Here is a 22,089-nt window from a genome sequence, read left to right on the forward strand (position 1 = left end):
GGATAAGCAGGAAAACAATGTTTCAGATTTATTGAGATCATAAAAAGACGCTGTTGGAAAAGAACAATATGAGTTTAGAAATAAAGATACGTCTGGAAGAATAAATTAGTTTTAAATTTAGTTCTCACAGCTAAACTTGAGACACATTTGATAATTTTGGATGCAGGATAAAGATGCAACTTTATTCCTGTGAAGGTTGCAGAGAGAAGCTGACTGGTACAGAAGACGGAGCTAATCCTTAAAAACTGGACAAATAAGGAACAAAAATATGTGAAGAGACAAAAGATAGGAGTGTGCGTTTGTTATTTAATGCCAGTTAGAGGAAAGTCTGAGGACTTTGCAGAGACGAGTGGAGACAGCATGCAGAGATTCACAGGATGAGAGATGAATGTTATCTGGAAGAGGCTCCACTAAGACCTGGCTCTGCTAAGCCAAAGGATGAAGATTTCCATCCATGCATTAAGATTAAAAAAGATGGACGTCTTTCAGCTTTATTTTAACTCTTTCTGCCAGATTAACCTTTGACCTTTAAAGACTCAGCGTCGTGATGTCAGGAAAACAGAGGGTGTTCATTATTCATTAAATATGTCTACTGTGACATGAAGTTAAATAAAATGAGAAAATTAATTTAATTTTGGTTATTTAATGATTTATTTGACCTATTGGTTTTTCCATAATGAAATGATTATCCGTCATAAAACTGACACAGAGACATACATGGGTGTAACATGTCCACCGCGCTTTTCTCAGCCTTTACAACCGTTGTTAGCATGTGGTAATGGTTTTTTCCGAGCCGTCTTTAAACACACCATTGTACAGTGACGTGCTGCAGAGCAGCTGTTGAGTGATGCTGGTCCACGCAGATCATGTTAGCTAAGTGAAGGCTAGTTAACCCATGCTAATGTATCCTGTCAGGCTAGTTAGCAATAATGCTAATGTTGTTGTTACATGTCTTGTTAGCAGTGAAACAGTAAAATCAGCCATGCTGACGGTGATGTTATAGCATGTTGTATTATTGATACATGATGGGTCTCAATATGGCTGCATTCAGTACTTTAGCATTAGCTTCTGCTAAATACCATGTTGGTGTTAGCACAGCTAACGTTAGCAGTGGTGACCACTGCAGCTGATGTATCTGATTACCTTTGGATTGACATGCTGCTGTTGTATCAACCGTCCAGAACTCTCAGGTCTTCTGGTTCTGGTTCTGGTTTCTATCCCCAGATCCAGAACCAAACATGGAGAAGAAGCTTTCAGCTTCTATTTACCATGAATCTGGAACAAACTTCCATAAAAACAGCTGAAACTCTGAGTTCTTTTAAACGCAGGTCCAATCCCACCTGGTTAAAGTTGCTTTTCATTAAACTTAACTGGAACATTCAAATCATATCTGATGATTTTGATGATGGCATTTGACAATACGTAATAATATTGTGAAAAAAAGAGAAATGAACTCGACTTAACTTTGATCTCTTTGCTGGAACTTCATATTTTGAACTTTACTGTTTGAATGAAGTTTTTAATTTTTTTTCTCCCCCCAGTTCTGAGCATCGGAGAGGGGGGCTTCTGGGAGGGCAGCGCCCGCGGTCAGGTGGGCTGGTTTCCGGCCGACTGCGTGGAGGAAGTCCCGGCCAAGGCCACCGAGGAAAGGACCTGTGAGTAGCATCAGCTGGGCGGGTTGGTTCCAGTTCAGAACCATCATTCAGATTTTTCTCTGTAAATTTCTGTTCATAAGTGAACTGAATGTTTTCATGAGTGGGAATGACAGCGGTAACTCCTGACCCGCTGATGCATGGACTCCACCAGACGCCTGAAGGCACCAAGATGTTAGCAGCAGATGCTAACCCTGGAAGTGTGAGGTGGGGGTGCAAAGAGTTGGACCCGTTCCCGAAAACTCGATTTCATAGAGATGTGGAGGATTTAGAGGCCAAATAAAAAACCTCAAGCTGTTTGTTTTTCTACTCGGAGCGTGATTGGTGTGTAACAGGGAGCTTCATGCTGCTAGCTGCTAGCTGAGGCCACAACCTTCAGGAAATGAAAGGGTGACCCAGAGTTTCCCAGCAGAACATTCTCTCAGGTCCACATCAGGTCGTTTCCTGACTGATTTGCACTTTGATGTTTTTCTGGAACGTTCCCTTAAAATTTTTGCACCAACTTCTGTCTCAGAGAGATTTACGCCCGAGCTGGAGTTAAACACTCAGAACTCATTTGTGAACATTAACTTGCTAATCAAACATCTTAACGACTTAATTAGATCCCATAAAAACGTTTTGGTGTGTGACGGCACGGGGCCCGTGTTTCAGCTGCATGTGTGTCCTCCTCTCTGTCTTCCCGTCTCTCCCGTGTCCCTCAGGCTGCTGTGTGCTGAGCTTAGCGCTACATTGCCCTGCTAACTCAGCTGTGCTCTTATTTCCTATGGGTGGCAGCTAATGAACATTTCACGGCACGCTCCGTCCCCCGTAAATGTCCACTTTGTGCTGTAAATCCTGACTGAAATTCTGCAGGAGATGTTTGAGATGTCTTCGGTCTCTCTGTCTGTTTTTTATCTGTTTTCCTGCTTTGTTTAATTATTGAGATTAGCACAAGGCGGACATCCCTCAGCTCTCTGGTCTAACTCTTCCCCCGGAGGAGCGCCAGCCATGCTCCGGGGCGTCTCTTGTTCTCTGGCTGTTTGCCTTCGTCTGTGTGGCTCACTTTAAAGTTTAACCCAAGGCCGTTGGCGCGGGAAAGCCTCCCTCATGCGGCGCCGCGTCCAAGCTGCCCCCAGGTCTGCCTGCAAAGAAAAGCCTGTCAGAAATGGGACCACAGTATGGCGTCCTGCAGAGAGCCTTTCAGAGGCAGCTTCAGTCGAACCCACGGGTCAACTGTGTGTGTGTGTGTGCAGGCGGGTGTGTGTGTGTGTGTGTGAGTTGTGCTGCCACATGCAGCCGTAAAGCAGTTGATCGATAATAATATAGATGGGTGATTGTGATTTTCTATAAATTCAGATAAATTCATCTTTTACTGCAGCATCATAATCTGACAATAAACGGCTTTTATTTTCCTGCTTCCATTGATCCATTTCTCTTCAACATGGGAAACACAAGAGAACATGCTCCATAACAACCATTATACAACAGAAAAAACCTTGTGTCCTACCATCACAAACATAAACTGATAGAACAGGATTTCTTCCTTTGTTGCTTTATGTCAAACCATATAATAATAGAAAAATAAAATCTTATTATACACACAAATACATACAGTAAGAACAAGGTTTGGTTGTTTGAGGCGACGATTTGCTGCAACAAACAAACGATGACCACTGTCAGGCACAGTGGAGGATGTGTGATGCTGTGGGACAGATTCCCCTCTAAAGGTCCTGGTAGGTTTGTTGGTGTGCAGAGTAAAACCAGGACATTCCTCATCGCTGGGTTTTTCAGCAGAACAAAGATCCTGACCATCCGACGGTTTGGTTTTCAGGACATCAGAGCAAACATGGCGGCACCCTGTGGAGAAGACCTGAGGCATCCATCCATCCATCCATCCATCCTCTTCCGCTTATCCGAGGTCGGGTCGCGGGGGTAGCAGCTTCAGAAGGGAGGCCCAGACTTCCCTCTCCCCAGCCACTTCTTCTAGCTCCTCCGGGGGAATCCCGAGGCGTTCCCAGGCCAGCCGAGAGACATAGTCTCTCCAGCGTGTCCTGGGTCTTCCCCGGGGCCTCCTCCCGGTGGGACGTGCCCGGAACACCTCACCAGGGAGGCGTCCAGGAGGCATCCTGACCAGATGCCCAAGCCACCTCAACTGGCTCCTCTCGATGTGAAGGAGCAGCGGCTCTACTCTGAGTCCCTCCCGGATGACTGAGCTTCTCACCCTATCTCTAAGGGAGAGCCCAGCCACCCTACGGAGAAAACCCATTTCGGCCGCTTGTATCCGCGATCTCGTTCTTTCGGTCATGACCCAAAGCTCATGACCATAGATGAGGGTGGGAACGTAGATCGACCGGTAAATCGAGAGCTTCGCTTTTTGGCTCAGCTCTCTCTTCACCACGACGGACCGGTACAGCGCCCGCTTGACAGCAGACGCTGCGCCAATCCGCCTGTCGATCTCCCGCTCCCTTCTTCCCCCATTCGTGAACAAGATCCCGAGATACTTAAACTCCTCCACTTGGGGCAGGACACCCCCCCTGACCCGGAGAAGGCACTCTACCCTTTTCCGGCTCAAGACCATGGCCTCGGATTTGGAGGCACTGATCCCCATCCCGGCCGCTTCACACTCGGCTGCGAACCGATCCAGCGAGAGCTGCAGATCACGATCTGATGAAGCCAAAAGGACCACATCGTCTGCAAAAAGTAGAGATGAGATCCTAAGGCCACCAAATCGGATCCTCTCAACACCTTGGCTGCGCCTAGAAATTCTGTCCATGAAAGTGATGAACAGAATCGGTGACAAAGGGCAGCCCTGGCGGAGTCCAACTCTCACCGGAAACGAGTCCGACTTACTGCCGGCAATGCGGACCAGACTCTGACACCGGTCATACAGGGACCTGACAGCCCGTATCAAAGGGCCCGGTACCCCATACTCCCGGAGAACCCCCCACAGGGCTCCCCGAGGGACACGGTCGAACGCCTTCTCCAAGTCCACAAAACACATGTAGACTGGTTGGGCGAACTCCCATGCACCCTCCAGGACCCTGCTGAGGGTGTAGAGCTGGTCCAGTGTTCCACGACCAGGACGAAAACCACACTGCTCTTCCTGAATCCGAGGTTCGACTATCCGACGGACCCTCCTCTCCAGGACCCCTGAATAGACCTTGCCAGGGAGGCTTAAGAGTGTGACCCCTCTATAATTGGAGCACACCCTCCGGCCCCCTTTTTGAACAGGGGGACCACCACCCCAGTCTGCCAGTCCAGGGGAACTGCCCCCGATGTCCATGCGATATTGCAGAGTCGCGTCAACCAACACAACCCTACAACATCCAGAGCCTTAAGGAACTCCGGGCGGATCTCATCCACCCCCGGGGCCTTGCCACCGAGGAGCTTTTTAACCACCTCGGCGACCTCGCCCCCAGAGATTGGAGAGCCCAACCCAGAGTCCCCAGGCTCTGCTTCCTCAGTGGAAGGCATGTTGGTGGGATTGAGGAGGTCTTCGAAGTACTCTGCCCACCGGCCCACAACATCCCGAGTAGAGGTCAGCAGCACACCATCCCCACTATAAACAGTGTTGGTGCTGCACCGCTTCCCCCCCCTGAGACGCCGGATGGCGGACCAGAATCGCCTCGAAGCCGTGCGGAAGTCTTTCTCCATGGCCTCTCCAAACTCCTCCCACGCCCGAGTTTTTGCCTCGCAAACCGCCCGAGCCGCATGCCGCTTCGCCCGCCGGTACCCATCAGCTGCTTCCGGAGTCCCACAGGCCAAAAAGGCTCGATAGGACTCCTTCTTCAGCCTGACGGCATCCCTCACCGAAGGTGTCCACCAACGGGTTCGAGGGTTGCCGCCGCGACAGGCACCGACAACCTTGCGGCCACAGCTCCGATCGGCCGCCTCGACAATGGAGGCACGGAACACGGTCCACTCAGACTCCATGTCCCCCACCTCCCCCGGGACGTGTTCGAAGTTTTGCCGGAGATGGGAGTTAAAGCTCCGTCTCACAGGGGATTCCGCCAGACGTTCCCAGCAGACCCTCACAACACGTTTGGGCCTGCCAGGTCTGACCGGCTTTCGCCCCCACCACCGGAGCCAACCCACCACCAGGTAGTGGTCAGTGGACAGCTCCGCACCTCTCTTCACCCGAGTGTCCAAGACATACGGCCGCAGATCCGATGAAACGATGACAAAGTCGATCATCGAACTGCGGCCTAGGGTGTCCTGGTGCCAAGTGCACATATGGACACCCTTATGCTTGAACATGGTGTTCGTTATGGACAATCCATGGCGAGCACAGAAGTCCAGCAACAGAACACCGCTCGAGTTCAGGTCGGGTGGGCCGTTCCTCCCAACCACGCCCCTCCAGGTCTCACTGTCGTTGCCCACGTGAGCGTTGAAGTCCCCCAGCAGAACAAGGGAGTCCCCAGGAGGAGCACTCTCCAGTACCCCCTCTAAGGACTCCAAAAAGGGTGGGTAATCTGAACTGTCGTTCGGCCCGTAAGCACAAACGACAGTCAGAACCCGTCCCCCCACCCGTAGGCGGAGGGATGCTACCCTCTCATTCACCGGGGTAAACCCCAACGTACAGGCGCCGAGATGGGGAGCAACAAGTATGCCCACTCCTGCCCGACGTCTCTCTCCCCGGGCAACTCCAGAGTGGAAGTATGTCCAGCCCCTCTCAAGGAGACTGGTTCCAGAACCAGAGCCATGCGTCGAGGTGAGACCGACTATTTCTAGCCGGAACCTCTCGACCTCACGCACTAGCTCCGGCTCCTTCCCCACCAGAGAGGTGACATTCCACGTCCCAAGAGCCAGTTTCTGCAACCGAGGATCGGACCGCCAGGGTCCCCTCCCTTGGCCGCCACCCATCACACAGTGCACCCGACCCCTTTGGCCCCTCCCACGGGTGGTGGGCCCATGGGAGGGGGGGCCCATGTTTCCTCTTCGGGCTGAGCCCGGCCGGGCTCCATGGGTAAAAGCCCGGCCACCAGACGCTCGCCATCGTGCCCCCCCTCCAGGCCTGGCTCCAGAGTGGGGCCCCGGTGACCCGCGTCCGGGCGAGGGAACACCAAGTCCAAGGTTTTCTTTCATCATTGGGGTCTTCGGGCTGCACTTTGTCTGGTCCCTCACCTAGGACCTGTCTGCCTTGGGTGACCCTACCAGGGGCATGAAGCCCCAGACAGCATAGCTCCTAGGATCATTGGGGCACTCAAACCCCTCCACCACGATAAGGTGGCAGCCCATGGAGGAGACCTGAGGCAGTTGGATGGTTCTGACTTTCTGCAGATCAGATCCTGAGAACAAACCTGGTCTGTCTCCGTTTTTCCAGCTCTTTCCCGTTTGGAACATTTTTCCTCTGGGATTTGAGTGTTGCTATAAATCTGCACAGGCAGCAGGATCTCCCTGCAGCGGCCCGACCCGATCTGACTCTGGACCCGCAGAGTCACAGAGCGGAGGGAGAAGCATGCCAATCTGACCGTTTAATGGCGGCTTCACTCGCTACGCTAGCTCCAGATAATCCAGGGAAACAAGCCGATTGCAGAAGAAATATTTAAACATTTAAAGCTGCCAGTGAGTCGCGTAATTATTCAATGCCTACATCATCATTTATTCATCAGGACTGGAGAAATGAAGTCCCTTTGTGCTCCGTCTGTAGTGAAGAGTTAGCGTGTTAGTGGGAGCTGCTCTGATGGAAACGGCAGCTCCTTCTAAATCCATGATGTTTCCAGTTTGACATTTTTAATGTTTCTGGAGTTTTTATTTGTACTTTTCCATCAGCCTCCGTCTTTCCCTCTCTCACAGAAATTCACACACGCTGATTTAAGTTAAAGGCGTTTAGCCTCTAATCCGTCTAATTGAATAGAAGTGATGCAGGCGGATTAAAGCTCGCTTACACACGCTCCGGTTGGACTTCGGCTCGATTCAGAGGTCTGGAAACACGCAGCTTCCACACAGAAGCAGAAGAACTCAGTTTAACATCAGGTTAGCATTCAACCTGGATCAGAAAGCAGCAGATTTACATTCATCAGTTTAATCTATTAGATTATTGTAGAGCAGCAGCCACTGGAGGCAGTCTGACATCCGGAGGAAACGTTTCCTCTCTGGAGGAGAGGACTGACCTGCAGACTGGACTCCAGTCGTCTTGCTTTTATTTTCTTCCAAAGGAAAATCTGCGGCTGCTGGAAGAAGAGAGAATATTCCTCCAGTTTGGACTGACCTGAACTCTGTTGAATTGTTTGCAGCAGCTGGAAATCTGAGATGATCTTTTCTAAAACCCAAAGCAGGAACAAATCCACTGGCTTAGCAGCAGAAACGAAAAAAGATCCCAGTTCAAACCCGACTCTGGGAAAAGTTTGTGTTCTTCCAGTCAGTGTTTCATCGTTTTGGCAGGAGTATCGTCTCCCGCCAACATCCATCATCCCTGGTTTAATCTGCATCATGTGAGGTTTCTGAGGAAGTTTTGCACAAACGAAACCTTTTAAAAGAACATTTTACTAGCTAAAAGCAACGACAGCATTCCTTCGGTGATCATTGATCACTGGTAGCAAAGGCTGCAGCTAGAAATGCTTCCAACATCAACATGATAAAAGCTCAGTGTGGGACTGATCCCACGGTTCATTTTACATGAACAGATTAATCATTTGACAGCAAAAGGTGCTTAATAGAAGATTTTTTCACAGAATTTGAGCCTTTTGAAGCTAAAGGAGGAGTTCTGGGTAGAACAGATTTATAGATATGTTTTTGTTTTTTTTTTTTACTCAAATGCAAAATGTATATATTTTTGTACAGTTCTGGCTCTGACTGTGTTGTTCTTTCACCATATTGCCTTTTTTGAGTTTGTATACTTCAGTTAACAATTAATGAATGACTAAGTTAGTTGATGATTATTTCCATAATTGATTCATCTGATTAATCGTTTCATCTCCAGATCTGAGCTTTTGAGGCGTTTCTGAAACCTTTAAACTTTTTTCTCATATTTTTTTTTTCTCAAAATAAACTTGTTTATTTTCGTGTTGAACTTTTGGATAGTTTATCATTTTCCTTAGACAGCCTCTCTCTGCAGTAAACACTATTTATTTGACATTTATGGACTCCAGTCAGATCCAGAACTCAGATGAAACATTTTTCGGTGAGTCGGTCCAAAGTCCAATCTTGCAGAATGTTAGTTTCTGTTCCTGGAGTTCTCATGTTTCTGTCTGTAGTGACTCTCTGAGTCTCCACTCTGACATGAAGATGTTTGGGAACCGAAACCTTTTCAGTCTCGTTTTGTTTTCCATTCACCTGCAAAAACCAGCTTAAGGCCAAGCCAGAGTTTCTTCAGCGTTTCTGATCTAAGTTACGCTGAGCTTGGCGTCCATTTTGGCTTCATGTTCCCACCTCATCCTGAAGGAGACGGATCGTCTGGTTCCTGCAGCTGCTGCAGCTGCAACCGACTCTGAAACATCTGCATATGAAACAATCTAAACCACAAAGACGCCGACCGGCACTCGCCGCTAGCATGATTGCTTTTCAAACCTAAATTTCATCACGACTTCCATGGAATTAAAAAAATAAAACCTGCTAATTTAATTCTGTTACAGATGTGCAGCAAGCTGGTGAACATCCAGCTGCAGCTGTGTGTGTGTGTGTGTGTGTCCCGCTGCACACACACACACTCCTGCTGCTCTAATTCCCCCGTCTCATTCTCACGTCTTTCCCTCGAGCTCAAAGCCACAATGAGACTGAAATAGGCAGGAAAACTGGGGTTAAAATGGGCCTGGAAGGAACCCAGAGCAGAATCAGTCACACACACACACACACACACACACACACACACACAGCTGACAGGACGGTGATACAACCACAGACGGAGCAGATGCACATGTTTTCACACAAATGCGAGTACTCTGTGTCCTGGTGAGACACATGGCTGCTGTGTCCCTGTTGATCTGTGACCATAGAAACCAGCTGACCGTTGCTATGGACCGCCGCGATGCCGGAGACGTCAGATCCCCTCCTCGCTCCTCATCACTTCCTCTCAGTAAAACAGAGAAAAAGAAAACCTGGTAATCCTGTCTGATCCGACCCGATCGGACCTGAAACAGAACCAGGGAGAGGAGGAAGGCCTTCCTGCAGCGATGACCTCAGCCGCCGTCTCGGTGAACCAGTGACAGCTGGTGTGACGGAACATGTGAAGAGGGAGGAAGATGAGGGAAGGAGATGAAGATTAATCTGACAAACGAACGAGAATCCGACCGACGACATTGTTTACACAAACATCATGATGTCAAAGTGTTAAAAGTTTGTTTTAACAGACAACCAGATAAAGAGAAAAACATCATCTTCATGTTCCACCTGCTGCCTTTAGGGGGCGCCACTGAGGATCAGCTGCCTCCATGTCAGTCTGCTGTTTCCTCTTCCTCTGGGTCTGATGCACCAACCAGTTCAGCTCCGACCCTGAGACGACCTTCAGCCGGGATGAAAACCTCTCTGCTCTGGGTTTTCACCCACGGGTCAGGATCCGTGTGATGGGGTCAAGAGGTCAAGCTGGCCGCCATACCACACACTCGACACACACGGAGCGAACACGTCTGGATGCACTGGCACCATGTTTCACCACAGACCTGATTCTCCGCCAGCACCACGGGAACCTAAAACCACCAGCATGTCGCTGCAGAGAACGTCTGAATTTTTATTCCATCTTTGTCCAGAAAGAGTTTATGAAACAAGATTTAGATTTTAATTTACTGCTTTGTGTTTGAAGTGAGATATTTCTGGACCCAACATGTTTTTGTGGCAAAATTATTTCACTGACGGACGGACGGATGGATGGATGGATCATTTGTTGGATGGATGGATGGATGGATGGATGGATGGATGGATGGATCATTTGTTGGATGGATGGTTGTTTGGTTGGTTGGATGCGTTGGATGGATGGATGGATGGATGGATGGATGGTTGGTTGGATGCGTTGGATGGATGGATGGATGGATGGATGGATGGTTGGTTGGATGCGTTGGATGGTTCTTCTTCCTTATTCTATGAACCTGATCCGAAAGCGTCCGTCCGTTTGTCCCTGAGGGACAGACAGGAGACTCAGTCGTGTCTCCTGACCCGGTCCAGTTCTGGTTTCGGTTCTGTTTAAAGTTCTAGACCAACTGTTTGCTCAGCGTTAAACCTGCTAGCGTGTTGCTACTTCCTGCTTACTGCAGGCGTTTCCAGATGTTTCCTGTAAGCAGACAGGAAGTGGACGGTGGTTCTGATGTGGTTCTGCTTTGCTCTTTCTCAGATTCCCGAGCGGACCGGGCCGACAGACGGAAACTCTTCAGACATTACACCGTGGGCTCGTACGACAGCTTCGATGCTTCCAGGTGAGCTGAACGTTTGTGCCACCGATTCATCTCCGTCTGTCTTCACGTTTTGTCTCCTCAGAAAAAGGAAAATTGGTTGAAATGTTTGACCGAGTTCTGAGTGAACGGTTGGATCCTGACGCGCAGTGGTGCTGAGGTCCGCTCTCCTCTGCTGTCAGGTCCGCTTTAATACCAGCTTCAGCAGGAACGAAGATGGATGTGTTCTCCTCCGGGTCGCAGCAGAAATCGAGTCTAATCCCGGCTCCGCTTTGAACTAATTCTGTTTAAAAGAATCAGTCAGTTTGGTGAACCTCTGCAGCATGTTAATGGGCTGAGTGGAAGGTTCTGATCCGGTCCTAGAGAACTCAGATCTCTTTCTTTAAAACATCTAATCTATAAACTCTGTTTCTGCGAACGTTACCGAGGAACAGACATGATTTTCTAACTTTATTCAGACAAATGGGTCCAACGATTCAGTCAGATTCAGATCTAATGAAGTCTATATTATTACAAATACAGTCAAAGTGAATTGATCGTAATTGCAGCAATCTCTCCTGAGAAAGCACATGGCGACAGTGGGATGATTTGGTGCCGTGTTGTTTAAACAGGAAAGGTCCTCCATTAGAACCAGGACCGGTCTCAGAGTGGGTCTCTTCAAAAACCGCTTTTAGGATACGGCTAACGTTAAATCGCTAACTCCTTCCGCTAACCCTGAATTGGGTTAGCTAACTTTAGCGAGTTAGCTAATTTTAACTCGCTGAAGTGCTGATTTCAACATGTGTTGCAACACAGTATATCGCCCTCAAGTGGCTCAAATTTGTCATTACACTCTGACATGTACAGTTCAAGCTTCAGGAAGTGACGCTTCATGACCTTTCACTCATGGTTTCAGTTTCATAGTTGCTGATTTTCCTAACTGACCACAGCAGGGCTTTGGTCACTGGTCACTTAGCGCTTTAGCATTAGCCATCACTAAATAACATGTTGGTGCAGTGCTTTAGCGTTAGCTAAACAAATGGTTAGCATGACTGCTGTGCTGGAGAAATGAAACTGAACCACTGGAAAAAGTTACAAGTTAACAAACTCATAAACTGATTGGGACTAAAATAAAGGAATTACAGGGATGAAAACTTGTTTTCTTCTAGAGATGAGCTGAAAGCAGAGTCCAGAACCGTTTCTGGACCAAGATGAATTCAATGGAAACTCCCAAAAACTTCTCAGGAAAAAAAAAAAAATTTAATTCCAGTTTTAATCACTGCAAGCAGATTTTTCTAACAAACAAATAAATGTCAGTGCAGATGTTTTTCTAACCTATATGGAGTGATTCTATCATTTTGATTTATTTTTAAAGACCTTTAAAGGACCGTTAGACCCAGGGAAATGATTTAGATGATGCGGTAACAGGGCGTTTCCTCGTTACTCTGCTGGATGTGCTCTGGCAGGACTACGAGGCCGGAGCTCCGACTCCTCCATGTGGGTCAAGGTGAAGCGTGTCTGCCATGCATCACACAGCAGGGCTGAAGCTGTCGGCCAAATGCGGATCATGACGCAGACTCCAGGTTCTGCGACGTTCCGGGTCCGAAGGTTTCAGGGTTTTTTTCCTTGAAGGAGCAAACATCCCTAATGGTTGTTATTTTCTTTCTGAGACGTTACTCAGGTTTTTTCCTTCTTTTTATGGAACGCTGTGGTCCTCCTGTCAAGCCTTTCTTTCCTCTTTAAAGATGTATGTGTGTGTTTTTTAGCTGCCAGTGGGGAAGGAAGGAGGAATTTATCTTCTTCAGAGTGTGCGTGTGTGTGTGTGTGTGTGTGTGTGTGTGTGTGTGTGTGTGTGTGTGTGCGTGCGTGTGTGTGTGTGTGTGTGTGTGTGTGTGTGTGTGTGTGTGTGTGTGTGTGTGTGTGTGTGTGTGTGTGGGCAGGCAGCAGGTCTCACACAGATGAAACCAGACCTGCAGGTAGACCCGATCGATCACTGACAGCAGCCCCGTAATCCTGACTAATGCACTTGAAGACGAGAACTGTGCGCTTTGTGCTGAATCTCTGCAGGTTAGAAGGCAGCTGGGACAGAGAGGGAGTGGAGACGTCTTCATCAGGACGTGTCCATGTTTACGTGCTTACTGTGATGTTTAGGAGGCGGGAGAAGCTGCCATCATGTGTTATTTGGTAGAGGAAACCAGGAAATCAAACGAAGATATCCAAACTTAATCAAATGTTTAAAAATGTTTCATTTATTTTGGCCTTGTCCACATGTAGCCGAGTCTTTATATAAACCAATATCCCCGTAACATTGTTTTATAAAATAATACCGTACACACGTGGCTGTGTAAAGCCAGTTTTATTAATTTATTTTTAATTGTCTCATTCTATGTAAAACATGATGATCTCTTAGTTTACATTCAGCCGTTTGTTTGCCAGGTTTCTGTCCAGCCTCCTGACCTGAAGATCATTTAAAATCTTTGAACAAGTTTATAAATATAGCAGTTCAGTAAAAGCCATCATCAGCAGTTCAAGCTTTTTGCAGCAGGAATAAAAACTTAAAAGCCGGGATATTTCCAAAGGAAAGGTCAGGTTGTCTAAAACTTTGTTGGAAGTAGGAAAACGGGTCTAATTTCATTTTCAGCAGGAGAAACGAGTTTTCCCATGAACTCTCTCACAGCGTTTGATGCTTATTGATGCAGGAACTCTCCTAGTTTGCAGAATGTTGCTGCGCTGCTGGCTGGACTCCAGATGTGAGCCTCCATCCGCGCTGCATTAGCTCCCTGAGCGGTCCAGGATAAAACGCTGATGATGGCGGTGGCATTGCTCAGTCACCAGGCACAAATGGATGCAGCCGGCGGGAAGGAAACCGCCACGGAGAGTACTCTGTGGAACGCCATTAACGGGTCACAATGAAAGGCTGATTTTCAGGCTTTCTTCTCATGTAAGGAGGGAGTTGAATAACTCACCTCCGGATCTCCAGATTCCTGATGTGGAGGGATGAAAATCTGACCATGCAGCTCAGAGAGCCGCTATAAATACCCTGCAGACTCCCACGGTGGAGCTCACAATGAGATGCTTCACATTTCCTCCCATGCATGCTGCACGCTCAGCTCTATTTGCAGCCTGCTGGCCCTCCCCGCTTGTTGCTGAACAACATGACACGTTGGATCAGCTTTCAGGCTGCTGGCCTGATACAGAGGCCAGATTTCAGATTAGCACAGAGTGTGTGTGTGTGTGTGTGTGTGTGTGTGTGTGTGTGTGTGTGTGTGTGTGTGTGTGTGAGGGAATGCTGTGAGGTAACCTTCGGTGCATCAGCTGGCCTCCTTCCTCTCTACACAGATTGCGTTGCTAAGGGAACAGTTGCTAGGACGGCGGTCACCGCTCTTTCTCCTCCTTCGTTCCTCCGTCTCTGTCTTTTCTCCCTCTTATCCCACGTGTCTGTTTACTGTAATCCAGATACAAGATGAATGAGGCAACCTTGCAGCAGGCGCCCCAAGTCATAAAAGCAAACTTAACCTTTGGTTCAGACGTCTCCAGAGCCCGAATGCACCATTTTTTACTGCATGTGTGTTCCAGAAACGGCATGTTAGCAGGAGGGAGGTTAGCAGGAAGTGAACGGAGAAAATTCAGAGAAAGGATGTGAGGCGCGGCAGCGTAAAGCTGAGTCAGACCTAACGGGCTCCCTGAGCTGCTCTGGAGAAGCTGCTGCTTCATCACCTGATGGAGGATTCCTCATAAACACAGCTGCAGCTGCAGCAGCGGAGGCTCCAGCGCCACAGCTGCTGCTCACACACATCGCATGAACACACAGCCATGTTTACGGCTTCTAGTGTGCCACACAAACCGATGATTACGGTTTTATCTGCTCTGTCGCTGATGATAAAAGGACTTAAAGGATTTGTTAGCAAGCAAAGATTTAAACTGAAGCTTTTGAGGAAGCAAACATCCCAAGAACTCCTGAATTACAGATTATACTCTATTGGAAGTGAAGCTAATTATCAGCATTTTACAGCTGAATCTCAATAAATGAAAATGTCATTAAAAAATGTTTTTACCTCTGTAATTTATTTGGAAAAAGTCAAACTCAAAGTATAAAGAACAATTGCATTCAGAGCAACAAAATTCAAATGTGCTTCCGAAGTAAATCAGATCAAAATATCAGATCGAAATATCAGATTAAAATATCAGATCGAAAAGCAGAAATATGTCCATGTTTGTATTCACTCCTTCTGTATGACTTACTGCAGTAATGCAGCGTGTCATGGAGGCCAACGTTGCTTAAGGTGAATAGGAATTGCTTCACGTTCTTCTCAAGGCTGCAACTTTCGCAGCAATTTCCTCCTTCCACTCAACTTTCTGTTAATGTGCCTGTATTAAGTACTTTGTAAACAACCAGCTTGTTTATGGTTTACCGTCCTTACAGAAAACGTTTGTGAATTAATGTCAAGACAGAAGCTGTGATCGGTTTGGAATAATCTGACATTTCTGCATTAAAAGTCCATTTTTGTTCATTCTCATAACTTCCTGTTTCATTTAGCTGTAAGTCAATAATCACAAGTCAGTGTTAGAATTCCAGAATAATGTCTCAGTTTTACAATTGATTTGCTAAAATAACTGAACTTTTTTAATGATTTTCTAATTTTGTTAGTAATTTTCTTATTAACTTCTGATGGGAAGGAAGTGGGTCATAAATGGACCCTTGGTCAGATCCCTGGGGAACTCCAGATGGGATAGAAATGGTTTTAACTGGTGAGGATTTGAAATTGTGTTAAAAAGTGTTTTCAACTATTTCCAACCCTCTTTATTGCTTCCTGTAGGGTTTTCAGATGTTTGTGTCCTAGTTAAAGGCTGTAATGTAAACAAACTGATCCGCAGCTTTATTCTCAGTCATCTGCTCAGACAGGCAGACAGAGACACTTTTTAAGAAGTCGGTAAATGACTGTGCTGTCACCCACCCACTCCCACTCCGCTTATCTCTCCGCCGAGTCTGTTGCTGTGGTTTCTCATTGCGGAGTCTCCAACCGACGCCGCTCCACGCCGCTTCTCCTCCGCCGCCCTTCCTCCCTCCCTGCCCGCCTTCCCGTCGAGCCGCAGCCTTCCTCCCCGCCTCACCATGAGCCGCTGAGCCGCCTTCAACCTCCAGACTCATGTCGCGTCTCCTCGAAGGCGCCGCACTGCCGCACCGCCGCTCGGCTCCTCCGCAGCAGCGGCAGGAGCGGCAGTGGTAACCGCGCGGCAGATTCCGCTCCAGACGCAGCGGCTGCAGCCATCACCGTCGTTTCTTCTTCACTTTATTTTTATTGTCTTTATTTTCTTTTATCTTGTGGCTCGTCTTTTTTCCCGGAGATGCTGTCGCAGGGCTGCCGGGGCCGCTCGGGCTGCTAGAGCCAGAGGAGGAGGAGGCGGTGGTGGTGGTGGTGGTGTGGGGTGGGGGCGCCCTGCCCTGCCCTGCCCTGCCCTGCCCTGCCCTGCCCTGCCCTGCCCTGCCCTGCCCCGGCCGGACTAGCTCTCCTCCAGCAACATGAACCTCCACTCGGGCAGGGCGTCCGTGGCTATGCTGCGGATGATGGGCTGTGCTAACGGGCGCTCTGCTCGGCATCTGCTCCACAGTGACTGCGTGGTGGATGAGAAGACGGTGGTGCTCCAGAAGAAGGAGAATGAGGGCTTCGGCTTCGTCCTGCGCGGGGCCAAAGGTAGGAGATTCGCTCATTCATGGCTGTTTGTTTGTGACAGATTTAGTTAAATGCCAAATTCTGTTTATACCAACAAATAACTTGACGGCACAGCTGCTGTGTGCGTTGAAATCCAGATTATGACCCTAATTCTGTGCATGTCGGGCTGTTTGTGCATTAGAATAGAAACCATGAATGCGGCGCTGAACATCAGCTGGATGTTTTCTGACCCTCCAGAGCTGCGTGACGTTAAACTCCTCTGGACTCTCTGACATCAGCAGCAGCATTTACACCTGACCTGCACGTTTCCCTCCATGCATCTGCATGTTTGTCTGTTTTAGGACAGAATGCATTAAATAAAAACGTCAGAAGCTTCAGTTTGTGTCCATAAATAACTTTACAGCGCCGGTCAGCGCTGCACTTCTACACACTTTCATCTGGAAGAGTTAGAACGTCCAAGGTTAACGATTGGCTTTAAAAAGCTAATCTGGGGCGATTTTATGGCTGGAAGCCGTAATGAATCGATTATTGAAATAATCATAATCGGTTCATCGTTAACGAAAAAGGCCATTTACTGAAAGATCGACCCAATCAAAGCAGTAATGAAGATAAAGCTGAACAACAATATAAACATTTTGCATTGAAAACAAAAAATCTCATTTGTCTTTAAATCTGTTCTACACAGAACTCATCAACTTTCATTTTTAGCTTCACCTGCTTCAAAGAACATTTTTCTATCCAGTTACTAATTGGACAGAAAATTAGTAGACAGTTTTGTGAATCCTCAGCAGATCAGATCTGGCTGCAGTGATGTTAAGTCCAAATGATTTCATGTTTTCTTTTACCTGCAGACACTACAAATGATAAAACAGTCACTACAGGAATGCTGTTAATATGTTCATTTTATTACCTTGAAAATTATTTATTTGAGTTTTAAATTTATTTCTAATATTGTATACAAAGACTTGAGTGAGAGAATGAAAAATATGCAGAATGTTCCACTTTTTAATTTGATTAATTGATTAATTGTCAAAATAATTGACAGAGTGATTGATTACTAAATTAATTGTTAGCTGTAATTTATGTCCCTTAATCTACATTCAAACCTGAGTAAAGTTCTGACCCAAAATCACAAACAAATGCTTGTATTAACCCAGTTCATCTTTAGTGCATCTCATCGTCTTCCGGTAAAATCAATCTTGGAACAATTGGAGCACAAGAAGGAAACGCAAGTGATGCTGCAACATCATCATCGCTTGCTTTTCTGTCACGTTTCAGCTGCCAAGCTTTCAAACTCTGCTGGTCAGTCGTAGATTTCCTCAGTAAATTGACTTTCTCTGTCTTTTATGGATGCGGCTGGTATTGATGTTGACCAACATGCTGAAGTGGTGAATCACTGTGAAGATATTAGCTAACTACTTTTCAGTTTCACTGTTTTTGTGAATTATGTGGCGTAAATCTGCCACTGACACTTCAGAGCAACCAAACTAGGAATACACGATGTTATCGGCATCAGCACCGGCATCAGCACCAGTATCAGCACCGGCATCAGCACCGGTATCAGCACCGGCATCAGCACCGGTATCAGCACCGGTATCAGCACTGGCATCAGCCGATGTTAGGAATTTGTATCTGTGTCAGTCTGCTAATTAAAACTGGGCCGGTATTAACAACATATTTTTATGTTGGTGAAAATACAGATTTTTCAGTAAAAATCTGTAAAAATGTACATTTTTCTGTTGAAAGGGGGCGTGGTCGTGTGGTATTTGTTTGGTCATGTGACCATGTGATTGGTGGGTTTTTGAGTAGAGTAAGGAAGCAATGTCAGCGGTCTGGTCGGTTGGGAGATACAGACAATATATCGATATTGGCCCAGATTTTCAGATGGGTGGGTTCCTAAACCAGAACCACCGTCCATGTCGCGGTGAAGCAACACTCCATGACATCAGCACAGAGGAGGACTGCTGGCATGCAGGTCCTCCGGACACGTTTGACACGTCCCTGTCCACCGTCCTCTCAGCCCCCCTCCCAGCTCCTCAGTGCTTGTTGTGATACGAGAGGCAGATCCAGGCGGGTTGAGGCTCCAGCAGGCTGTGAGATGGGCTCTAAAAATAGCTGGTTGGAGCTGCTGCTGCTGCTGCTGCGGCGGCGGCGGCGGCGGCGGCGGCGGCGGCGGCGGTTTCTATGATGATTCTTGCCGTGTCATAATCCACGTTGCGTTCCACATTCGATTGGTCGCCGCCGCCTCTTCAATTGTGTCGAGAGGCTGTGTTTGTGTTGCTGTTGTTGTTGTAGATGCTTCTGTTTTTTAGCAGAGATAAAGAGGGATTTGCTCAGTAAAACCAGAGGAGTGTTCCAGTCTGTGTGACACACACTGACTCCCACCCTGGAGCAGCGGAGCCGGCCCTGCTTACTGGGCCGGGGCCGAACACACAAACATGCCCTGATGCTGGAGCTGTCACATAGGCTCACATCCTCTTCCTAGCTCTGCATTACTACTCTCCTCTCTCTTTCTCTCTCTATCTCTCTTTCTTGATCTCCCTCTCTCTCACACACACACGCCCACCCACACACACACGCAGAAACATCACAACTGTGTTAAGAAGCTCCCATGAGATCTTGGGATGCGCTCGCGGTGTGTGTCTCCCAGTAAGATGGTGAGTTATAGGAAGTGTCACTTGTCACCACTGGTTTCTCCCAGCCGCAGGATTCTGTAACCTCCCCGAGAGCGGGCGAGCGAAGGGGGGAGAGGGAGGAATGGGTTGGGGGCCGGTTCCACCCAGCAGGACGGATGGTGGACTGTACTCACATCAGGACTACTGGCCTCTTAAAGTGACTTCTTTCCTCTTCTTAAAGCGACAGGATTGAGGGTTTTGCTGGAGTTCTGGTTTGGAGTTTGATGAAGCTGAGACAGATGTTGGGCGTCCAGATGTTCAGAATCAAGTTGTTTACAAAGCCGTGGCTGGTCGGCTTGAGCGCCACATTATACAGAAATCAGACCAACGGTTTCACCTGACGGCTCATTACAACCGTTTTTTATTTTATTGTTTTATTTCATTAACTCAGTAATAAATATGAATAGTTCATGTAACATGCAAAAGAAATAACGAATGACAAACAGTTCAGTAGAACTTTGGACCAATCAAATAGTCTTTAAATGACTTTTCCCAAACATTTCTCTCAATCCTGTTAGGAGACAGAAGCAACAGGAAGGAACTGCTTCCACTCTCTACCAAACCCAGAGAGAAAAGGAGCTTCTGATATGATTAATCTGACTGAATGTCTCCATTAATGGGCTGAAATAAATCAGTGTTGGTTTTCAGATTTATTTACACACACTGAACGACCTTCCTGCATCCTTTAGGTCCATCCCAGCTCCGGATGCCTCTAAAAGCTGCAGGATTTCATACCTGGTATTTAGTAACAGTTTTTTTACCAGAACCACCAGAGCTGAAAAAGAAAAAGTTGAAACTCTTATTCATGCAGGTCCTGATTTAAAATAACAATGCTGAAAAAAGTCTTCATAAAATGTTCTTGGAGGAATCCTGACCTCCGGCAAACAGGCCGATCCTGGAAGGTTGGAAGAGAAAACATGTAAATCAGATTCATTAGCAGAATATTTACAGCAGCAGAAAATTAGATCTAATCTGTCTGAAGTTTAATCTCCAATCTGCTGGATTTTAAATAAACACTCAATTTATGGAAATAAAAACCTCTAATCTTATTGAAACACATTTAAAACTGAGTTCAGTTACCTGGTTGCCATAGAAACAAGTGAATCTGATCGTTTCACACATCCAGACTTCACCATAGTTCAGGATTAGGTTGACCTCTGACCTTGACCTCTGTCCCTTTGTGCTGCAGCCGACACGCCCATCGAGGAGTTCACGCCCACGCCGGCCTTCCCGGCACTGCAGTACCTGGAGTCGGTGGATGAGGGCGGTGTGGCCTGGCAGGCGGGGCTCCGGACGGGCGACTTCCTCATCGAGGTAGGAGCTTCCTGTTTACGTCTTCCTGCTGTTCGCTGAGTCTTTCTGCAGGAAAACTGATGGATTTTAATCCTCACAGAGTCGTAAGCTTCCTGAAGATAAACTTTGGAAACTTTTGAATCTTTTGCTTCAATATCTGAGCCGGTCTTTTAAACTGGCCTCTTCAGACAGAGGAGAATAATCTGGTTCTCCTGCCTGTAGAAATGTGGGATTGTTCAGAGGTTTAGCAAAGTTTTTTACATTTGTTGTCCAAGTTTGGGTTTGAGTTTTTTTGTAGCGCAGTTAGCAAAGTTAGCATATCAATGTAAACATCAGTTTATTCTCTGTAGATTTAGGAGAAGCTACATCTGCTCAGAGATTTTTCTACAACCAGCAGGTTAATGAGGCTGAAAACCTTCCAAGTCTGTTCCTCTGTGGTGGGTAAACTGGTACTAAACATGGATATATTTATATGTATTACTAGTTAAATAAATAAAATGAAAAACAAGTCACGTTTTAATCATGATGATGATCCCATGTGGTTGACAGAGAAATCACTAACTGTGTTTCCATCAAAGATTTTTTTAAATTCGCATTTTGAACTAATGAAAAAGTTTGATAGAAATTCCAAATAACTTCTTTAATTTCACAAATTTTACTCTCACTTAAGGTAGTATTTGGCTTTTCTGAAAAAGGCTAAAGTGTAGATGGAAACATATTTGCAGAATAAATCCTGATGTAGCAAATGCTCCATCCGCCGGCGCCTTACCAGAGGCACGGCGCTCAGAAAGTCCAAACCTCTGAGCCGGGCTACCTCCATTTCCCTGAGATGCGTTTATCCATGCTAGTTTTCAACTTCTGCTTCTGGTTTATTATTCATGCAAAGCGTCAATATCTGATGAAATTACGATTCTGATTTTGGCTAATAAAGATTTTTTAAAAATCACTGTCAGATGGGGGAAAGAAATTACTAGAGTGGTTGGAAAAGTTGCTAAGTGTGGCAACTAAGTTGCTAAGTCACCATGCTCTGCCAGTCTCTCTGCTGATCTTCTGACCTTATGACCTTTACAAAGGCCAATAAATTACATGGAAAATGAATGATGCACTGGGATTGGCTGCTTTACAAATGGTTAAGTAGCTTCGTGCTAAAAAATTTCAGCTTCTTTTCTAATATTTTAGATCTGCTCTACAAAAAACATTTAATACTGAACAGCAAATGGATGGATGGATGGATGGTTGGATGGATGGATGGATGGATGGATGGATGGATGGATGGATGAATGGATGGATGGATGGATGAATGGATGGATGGATGGATGGATGGATGGATGAATGGATGGATGGATGGATGGATGGATGGATGGATGAATGGATGGATGGATGGATGGATGGATGGATGGATGGATGGATGGATGGATGAATGGATGGATGGATGGATGGATGGATGGATGGATGGATGAATGGATGGATGGATGGATGGATGGATGGTTGGATGGATGGATGGATGGATGGATGGTTG

The 22,089-nt window shown here is 46.9% G+C and overlaps 1 protein-coding gene across 7 annotated transcripts in view; it reads left to right on the forward strand.

The window, feature by feature from the left end:
* LOC114143663 (SH3 and multiple ankyrin repeat domains protein 2) overlaps positions 1 to 22,089 on the forward strand; it is a 187,670-nt gene that overhangs the window by 128,537 nt on the left and 37,044 nt on the right. For all 7 annotated transcript variants that reach the window (XM_028015920.1, XM_028015922.1, XM_028015924.1 and 4 more), the window contains exons 14-17: positions 1,542 to 1,655; positions 10,894 to 10,975; positions 16,541 to 16,623; positions 20,467 to 20,591. In XM_028015920.1, coding sequence (XP_027871721.1) covers positions 1,542 to 1,655; positions 10,894 to 10,975; positions 16,541 to 16,623; positions 20,467 to 20,591 — 404 coding nt within the window. The remainder of the gene's footprint in view (positions 1 to 1,541; positions 1,656 to 10,893; positions 10,976 to 16,540; positions 16,624 to 20,466; positions 20,592 to 22,089) is intronic.

Source organism: Xiphophorus couchianus, chromosome 4, assembly GCF_001444195.1.
Source record: "Xiphophorus couchianus chromosome 4, X_couchianus-1.0, whole genome shotgun sequence".
NCBI lineage: Eukaryota > Metazoa > Chordata > Actinopteri > Cyprinodontiformes > Poeciliidae > Xiphophorus > Xiphophorus couchianus.